General features: G+C 42.4%; 1 protein-coding gene across 2 annotated transcripts; it reads right to left on the reverse strand.

Annotated features, from left to right (window-relative positions):
• Positions 1-780: 780 nt before the first annotated feature.
• Positions 781-8,082, reverse strand: ppardb (peroxisome proliferator-activated receptor delta b). Of its 2 annotated transcripts, XM_034589745.1 has the most exons (9): positions 7,729-7,968; positions 7,526-7,636; positions 5,306-5,704; positions 5,056-5,207; positions 4,803-4,941; positions 4,311-4,513; positions 3,825-4,031; positions 3,469-3,712; positions 781-2,721 (listed from the first exon to the last, which is right to left on the reverse strand). In XM_034589745.1, the coding sequence occupies exons 3-9, from the start codon at positions 5,643-5,645 to the stop codon at positions 2,474-2,476; spliced, it is 1,533 nt and encodes a 510-aa protein (XP_034445636.1). In that variant the 5' UTR covers positions 5,646-5,704; positions 7,526-7,636; positions 7,729-7,968; the 3' UTR covers positions 781-2,473. The 2 variants fall into 2 exon arrangements, with proteins under 2 accessions (XP_034445636.1, XP_034445635.1); XM_034589744.1 differs by having other exon boundaries at positions 7,526-8,082.
• Positions 8,083-8,750: the final 668 nt, after the last annotated feature.

Raw genomic sequence — 8,750 nt, forward strand, 5'->3', positions numbered from 1 at the left:
GGTCATTTATATTTAAATACTTCATGTTAACATGTTTTTTGTCATGTCGTTCAAACTGGACAAACTAAACACTTTGAGTTTTTATGACAACTGAAGACTGCCACAGGTTCTCCTTCATGTTGGGAAGGGGAGGGTGAGATGAGGGGGATTCAGCTGCAACATGCAACTTCACTTCTCGATATCAAATTCTACACACTGAACCTTTAATGGTCAGTATATTCTGTGGAGCTTTTCTATTCCTGATGACCACTCAAAGTGCTTTATAGTGTGTTTTACATTCACACACGCATTCATACAGTGCATCTATGTGCAGCACTTTCTATATGAGATGAAGAGTATCTATCCCAACAACACTTCAGCATGTAGACTAGGGGAGACTGGGAACGAACCACTGACCTTCTAACCCCTGAACCACAGCCGCCACAGTTTGAATGTGGTTGGGTGCTGAGCTGTCTGGGGAGGGAACTTAGTATTCCCATCACTCAGTTAGACCAGAAGAAGCCTCTTGGATGAGAGGTGAAAAGTCTTCAAGAAACACAAGCACGTCCAGTCGCCTACGTGCACTTGTTAACAACTTCTGAAGATACCACGATCTTCACAGAAAAGTGGAGAGGAAAAAAAAATCAGTGTTTCTAATCAAGTTTATAAGTTGGTTGTAAACTAGACTACATCTGCAGGTAGGTTACATGTGACGATAAGGACGAAAATCATTTCAAGTATTCACACTTCAACACATCTGTTCCATCCATCACTTACACAGACATAGAGGTAGCTTACCACTTTTTTTGGTGTACTTTCTCATTTTTTATCCATCCACATCAGCCAATAAAATCAATTTCGCAACGTGTACCAAAAAAGCAGGAATTAAGGCAAAAAAAAAAAAATGTCATTAGAAAATTGTCAGCTATTGGATGAGACAAGTGGAAGAATGTCATCACAGATCATACATTAGAGGTAGATATAGGGATCAGGACAGAATAAGAGCACAGGGAGAGGCGTCTGAAGGTGGAGTCTGTGTGCACCGCGGCTGACGTACTTGAGTCCACTCAGAATAAGTACATTGAAAAAATAAGTCCGACAAAATATGGGGGGAAAAACAGAAACGTATGAATCCTGGCAACAGTTTTGTAAGGCTGTTACACTTTGTGCCTCTCCTAACAAGACAAACCAGACTGGACACAGACAGGGTCGTAATCTAGAACTGTTTGTAAATCTTAGGTGAACAGAAACAAATCATACTTTACTAGATGCTGATGGATTTCTTATCGTCAATTTGTTTTGTTTTTTTTACCAATAATGATATCACAGAACAATATGCTGGTTTAAGGTCAATCCTGCTAAGGCGTCAAATCCATGTTCCTCATCAAGGAGAAAAAAAATGTGTTGGTATGCTTAATGATATATTTGGTACAACCTAAACTAAATAGGCAGGCATGTAAAATGAAATAAGACATATACTTAATACATAAAACAAAGATGATAATTCAGGTTTTGTCCTTACAAGTATGATCAACAATTACAAATAATTAGTAACAGAATTACAAATGAACTAACAAAAACCTTGAAACAGCAAGTTTATGATAGCTTGCATGTTTGAGAAAAAAAGAAAAGAAAAAAAAAAGAAAAACATGTTGTCCCTTGTACTTCAGCGGATCATGGGTTTGTAGTGTCAGCTTCGGAAAGTAAATCTGTGCAGCACAGTCCATTAGTTACCACTTGGGTAGATGGCTTTAAGACAAAAGCTAAAAGAACTTGGATCTCCACATTTATTGAAATAAATGGAAATTGTATTGCACAGACAGCTGCAATGAGAGAGCTCTACACTGCTGGAGCCAGCCCAGTTTGTGTTCGATTAACCAAATGGCAAAGGAAGAAGTCATTGATGATGAGAACGATGTAAACATTAAACCAATTTGTGCATCTTCAGTTTCACCCAAAGTCAGGCGACAATCACTCTAACCAAAGACATTGGCATCGTAAGAAACTCTGCAAAGTACAAACTGACGGCTCTTTTCATTGCAACTGAGCCATTGGTGAAAGAACATGAAATGCTTTCCCTTTACGGCAAAGCTCAGAGCCGCGGTGAGCGAGGAGAAGCTCTCTCTCTAGACACGGCTCTGGGGTCAGCTTTTGCTATTAGGATGAAATAGGAGCAGCCTCGGTGAGAAAACATATCATTCTCTCTGTTAAGTGACCGTTGTGGGAAACTTGGACTTGCAGCAAATGATTCCAGATGTTCATCTCTCTCTATCTCTCGCGCACGCACACGCACATGCGTTACTGTGAAGAAGGTAACGCTGACATATTGAAGACTTTGCTGATTGTGTTAACTCTACCATTCGACGTTGTCTCATCTGCACAAGATAAAATCCAAGAATGTGGAACAGTGCTTGTACTGAATGCAGTGTATTATTTAAAATGTCAAATTTTAGTCTGTAACAGTATTGCTGAAAGAAGTCTGTGCTGAAGAACACTAATACATGTCTTTGTAGATCTCCTGTAGTAAAGGATGGAGCGAGGTCTCCGACTCAGTCTTTTTAATCTTTTGGACAAGCAGAGCGTTCTCAGTAACCAGCTGACGGAGGTCGGCCATCTTCTGCAGCAGCTTGGGGAAGAGGTAGGCGGAGTCAGAGTGGTTTGCTTGGAGATGGAGGTCCAGAGCCTGGAGGATGTTGTCCTGACTCTGCTCCACCTGCTTCACGTTCATTAGCCCGGGACGATCTGAAAGAATGAGACAGGACCGAAAAAGAGCTGATGAGGAGTCACAACTTTCACAAAGCAAAAGCAATCATTAAGTCCCTGTCAATACCCGTTTCACAATCAAACCGACCAAAGTAAGAATGTATGATGGGAAACCACTACAGACAATATGGCCCAGAGTTATTTATGATGTCACATTTTTCAGTAGTAGTAAACTGGATCACAAGAATTCTTAATGATAAAATAAATTGAATTAATGTAACCTGGAACTGACATTACTAACAGTAAATGAATGGAAGGGTTAAATAAATACAAGTTATTTATGAATTTGAGTTAATGTTTTTGCCTAAATGGTCCGTTATGAGATAAAAAGCTTCATAGCAGTAGCACTATTGCAACGGTTACAGGTAGCCGTAGTGTAAATAAAAAAAACAGCTGACAGAATGAACACTTTCTTCTATGGGTCTGATGGTATTAACTAGAACTCCACAAAAATGATTTTAACCTGTTTAAAATATCCAACATTTAGTTTATCTCCTGACAGGCATTTTAAAGCATTTTAAAGCATTTTAAAACTAACTAACATTACTGCCTATGGCAGACTTTAGAAAATAAAAATGTAAGACTGTGAACCCTTTTAAGGTCTTTTTTATGAGGAGGCTCAATTCTGAGCCTTTTAAGACTTTTGAAGACCTGCAGATATCCTGAATATAACAACAAGCAAATATGACATTCTTCATACGACACAGGAAAACCCCTCAGTCTCACCTCCACAGAGAATAATGGCAGCAACAAACAGGGCCAGGTCACTGTCATCCAGCTCCAGAGCATTAAATTTGACAGCAAACTCAAATTTGGGCTCCATGATCTCACTGAAGGGCTTTCTTAGGCTTCGCAGGAACTCCCTGGTGACGAAGCCTTTACCGTTGGCCACCAACAGTCCATCTTTGTTCATGAGAGACGGCAGCATGGCAAAAATAGCCTCATGTACGCCATACTTTAGCAAAGTCACCTGCAGAAAGCACACACACACACACACACACAATTAAACATTAGCATCTTCCTAAATAGTCACACTTTAAAATTATGTTATTGTATTGCACACTGAGGAGGAAGTGACTCACCTGGTCATTAAGATAGAGGTCCACAAACCCTGGAATGGACTTGGCAAACTCTGTGAGCTCTCGCACAGTCTCCACCGTAGTACACTGACAGCGGTAGAACACATGGACCCCGATCTCCTTGGTCAGGGGCGCACCTGGAAGTAACTGGCTCCACACCAAACCACTCTCTGCCTTCCAGAGTGTGTCCACATCGTAGATAACAAACGGCTGAAAGGTCGGCAAACATACATTTCTCTTAAATGAACATCTGTAACTGCATAGGCTTAGAGCTAGTGTTTACTTGGTATGATATCTGGAAGGGTAGGGTATCGAGGATTATCACAATACATAATTGGAATATGTATAAACAAGTACTTTGTAGTAAGAGTGACTGAAAATATTTGACTATGCTTACGTTGCTAAACAATGTATCACTGAGAGTTAATCATTAAATTTGTAAAACCCGCCTGGCCATGTCAGGATGAGTGTTTTAAGACTGGAACGTACCGAGGTGCTGCTGGTTTTGCCTGTCAGGATGCTGCGGGCCCTCTTCTTGGTCATACTGAGGTTCTTCAGGTAGGCTGCGTTGACTTGTTTGGCCAAGGTCTTCAAGTCAGAGCCACCTGGTTTGCTAACATTCAGTTCCTCTGCAAGCAGGCCAGCCACCAGCTTCTTCCTCTCCGCCTCAGGCATACGTCCGTATCGGATCGCTAAGCAAACACACACACATGCTGGTTATATTTTTGAGTGGATGTTTCAGGAGTGTCTTTCTTTTGTGCATATACATCTTGGTTAAATTCTTGTGGATTCTCCATCACCTAAACGAGACCAGGGAAACTCTAGACCCAACTGTCAACTAACAGCGTGCACACAATTCATGTTATATAAAGCTCTTTGAAGCCCAAATCAGATCATAACATTTTCTTGCATTTGTAAAAAATCTATCAATAAATTGACCTGATTCATGAAGTTAAGTTGATTTTCAAAATTTGCTCTCACCATCATGGGACATTCCCAAAGACAGGCACTTCTGGAAGCGACAATATTGGCACTTGTTGCGATTCTTCTTCAGAATCTTGCAGGAACGCTCGCAGCGATCATACTCCAGTTTCATCCTCACGGTTCGCCGGAAAAAGCCCTGAGTGAGAAACAACTCAACTGGTTCAGCCACTGATATTGGACAAAAACCTGCATTATCACAATGTATAACCTCATAAAGCTATTCTGACCTGATAAACAAAAAATGCTTTACCTTGCAACCCTCACAGGCGTGCACGCCATAGTGGAAGCCTGAGGCCTTGTCCCCACAGACCTTACACTCCACACTGATCCCTGCCCCTGTGCTGTCCTCGCGGCCAAGACGCAGCTGCTCTGACAGCGAGGGGGACGAGGTATGGGACAGGTCTGAACGAAAGGTGCATAAATATTAAGGCTTAAAAAATGCCCTTGCAATCAAAATATGTAATATTCCAGTTTAAAACATGCCCAAAAAAAGAGTTTACCTGTGTAGCTGGATGCTCCACTGCTGTTTTGCTTGCTGTGATTGTTCTTTTCCTGATCCAGATGCTCCTTCTCTTTGCTCTTCTGGTCCCCTTTCAGGCCTTTAGAGACAGGGACTCTCTCCTTCTTCACCCTGTCCTCCTCATCCTCACTTTCCCTGGCCTTCAACTCTTGCACGTCTGTCAGTTCTGACACACTTGCCCCCCCACAGCTGTCCGAACCACCAGACTCTCTCTTCGGGGACGTCCACCTGACATCGGCGGCGTCCTGGGGGGATTTGGGCTCGCAGTAACCGTTCACCCCGTCATGCTGCTCCGTAACAGTTGGCTGAAACCCTTCCATGGTTCCTGTTGAAGCTGACTCAGCGGCTCCCCTCTTGTCACGTTGCCATCATAGCTCCACTATTAAAGAGTAGATACATTTGTTTTAAACAAGCAATATTAAATTAACAAAAACAACTATTGAGTTTTATCCCTTGTAACTTGTTTCACATCTTCTTTATTTAGGTGTCCTTTCCTAAGACAGTCAAGTACTACTGGTTGCATTTGAGGAGTCAGGGGATGTTCTTGATGGTAATAGGCTTATGACATGATACCGACTTGCTGTGGATTAACCGTGAGGCAAGTGCTACAGACAAGCATGGGTGCCTGACCAATAAGGACCCTGAACTAAACCTCCCACATCTTATTGATCCAGGGAGTGTGATATGAAAAACAACTTGTGTTGTAGTATTATGTCATTTCAAATGACGTGCTTGATATATATCATAATGTGGTGCTTTTTCCAGACTATCTGTCAATAAATTGCATAAAAAAATAAATAAAGCCAATAGCTTCACCACCTGCTCATTGATTTATATCCATTCTGTGCAATAACTAATAGGGAACAACTCTTCTACTTTAAAGTATGTATTAGTTTCATATATATATTAGTGGTGTCTATTGTTGGATTTTAAACTTGTTATCACTTTTTTCAGAGGTTGCACCTCTAAATTTGTTGTAGTTGTTTCTCTTGCACAATGACAATAAAGGCGTTTCTCCCTATTCTATCATAATCTGTTATACCTCCTCACTGTGCACAATGCATAAGCAATACGTCCATATATATTGAACTTTTGTCACATTACTTTAGATAAAAATTATATTGCAATGATTATTGATATTACTTTATTGCCCCGGCCCTACTAGAAACACTGATTTCATGAGGCATTGCATTGAAAAACTAAATAATCTATCTCAAGAAACTTCTTGGTTAAATAAAATAAAGCCATTTATACAATCCACAAACAAATATCCTCAAATCAGCCGCTCTACGTTTCTAATCAGAATATGAGGCTTTTACCAAACTTTTTCAAAAAACAGGCCTGGAGACAAATAAGAGCCACAGTTCTACTGAAATACAGAGACCACACGATACACGATTCCCTCCCTGGGCATTCCTTTGGTGCAACATGGTTGCATTTCAAACATTTCAGTGTGTCCTCCACTATCTTATAAAGTAAACTTTGTGTCCTGTGCAGCTTGCAGACATCTGTATTATTGTTTGCCTCAGCTCCATGGTAGGGTGCACTGTGTACTTGGTGAGTGCTTTAAGGGGACAGTGTGCTCGCACTGTGTACACACTGAGCGCTGTTGATCGCTGGTGGAGGAAAGGGCTTTGGGGGTGGGGGGTGACTTTTTTTTATTTTTTTTGCCCCTAGCGGATTAATCCGTCCATGAATGTAGCTGTGCCCTGACCAACATCCACAGTAGTTCCACTTTAAAGTCACGATGAACACTTTCAGGATCGATACCTCCACGATGAACCAAAGAGGAGGACAAAGTAAACAGAGTTTGAGACATTTTAGGGGAAAGAGAAGGAAGGAAAGCAGTTGAGGTTTGGGACTGTTGGGACTTGTCATCCAGCAGACAACCTGTCACACTGGTTCCAGGGGATTTCTGCAACATTACAGTGAACTCAATGAGTCTCTATAACTTGATACAAGCAGAGAAATGAGGGGACAGTCGCCTTAAAGCCGCGGCTGAAGTCAAACTTTTCCCCCGACTGTGAAAACAACACGAACCGTTTTAAAGTGAGCGGCTCCGACCGTCGAGGAGTGCGGCGCGGCTAGCTCACGGTGCTAGTTAGCTACTAACCTTGGATGTTGACTACCACTAGCTGTTAGCGTGGCTGACCCACATTCCCCTTTAATACACGTTAGCGGGCTGGCCAGCTTAGCTTACCTCTCCCTGTGGTGCTGAGGGTTCAGAAGAGTTCTCGGTGCGGGGGAACTGCCGGGGGTCTAGGATGGACGGGTCCCCTGAGTGGCCCGGGCCAGGTCCAGGATCGATCGGCTGTTGACAAGTTGTGAAGAAGTAGCCAGCGGGAGTGAGGGAGCTAGCGGCGGGGAGCTAATCAGCTAGCCCGAGTGCTAACATAAACTTACACCGATCCCCGGGCCTTCGCGGAGCGGCCGAGCTGACACATCACCGAGCCCCGGGGGAGGGAGAGACAGTCCGGACACGGGTGCTGCTGGCTTCCATATCACATGCACACGAGTCTAGTTGACTGATAATCCCTCTGCGACTCCTAGTTTTGACTGAGTCTGCTCTGCTCTGCCTCACTGCCCCCTCTCCTCCTCCTCGTCACATGCCAGGACACAGCGCCCCCCCGTCCCTACAACACACACACAAACACACACGCACACTACCACAAAACCTCAGCACAACCAACCCAGAGCCTTCATCCAGCAGCTCTCTGGCTGAGGAGTCAAGGTCTCTGTTGTTGTTTATCTGGATGTGTGTGTTTTTTTTTCTTCTCTTTTCTTCAACAGCATAAAAGTAGAAATCACATTTATATTACTTTAAAATTCACCCTGTGCAGTAACATGTGTATATCACCCCACCACCTATACTTCAAACAGGCTAAAAGTAAGCTGTGTAACACTGAAGATAACTTATGGCATTATCCATTCAATATTGTCTTCTACACATCTGCACCACTTGTAATCCTTGTAAACAACCTCCAGGGGCTGTTATTTATATGTATATGGACATATGCATTGTCCATTTATTGTAGTACTTGATACTTATTTCTCTCCTACTTGCTTGCCTATCATATGTTTATCTTTACTTATCATCACTCGGCTTTGTTGTCCTTGTCAGTGTTCAGCAGTATCTTACTGGACATTGTTATTGGTACTGTGTGTGAGTACACTGAGATATTCTTTGTGTGTGCAAATATACAGACTATGTCAATATACTGTAGCTGATTGGGATTCTGAAGTACGAGGCCCACCACTGACACATGGCCATGCAAAATCCTGGCCATGCTCACGTGCAGCTTTAGTTTCTGATTATTTATTTGCAACAATGCACATTTATTAACATGCACACTTACATCCAACACGAAAATGTGCCTGATTTAGTCCTGTAGGCTGGTTTCAGACCTCTCAACATAACAGTTTTA

Source organism: Hippoglossus hippoglossus, chromosome 7 (assembly GCF_009819705.1).
Source record: "Hippoglossus hippoglossus isolate fHipHip1 chromosome 7, fHipHip1.pri, whole genome shotgun sequence".
Classification (NCBI taxonomy): Eukaryota; Metazoa; Chordata; class Actinopteri; order Pleuronectiformes; family Pleuronectidae; genus Hippoglossus; species Hippoglossus hippoglossus.

What these genes read in the sequence shown, in the direction of transcription:
- ppardb (XM_034589744.1), bottom strand. Translation starts at nt 5,645, where the DNA reads ATGGAAGGGTTTCAGCCAACTGTTACGGAGCAGCATGACGGGGTGAAC. An exon ending in ACGCCTGTGAGGGTTGCAAG is followed by an intron (nt 4,942 to 5,055) that starts GTAAAGCATTTT and finishes TTTCTCACTCAG; the next exon opens with GGCTTTTTCCGGCGAACCGT. An exon ending in TGCCATTATTCTCTGTGGAG is followed by an intron (nt 2,722 to 3,468) that starts GTGAGACTGAGG and finishes TCATTCTTTCAG; the next exon opens with ATCGTCCCGGGCTAATGAAC.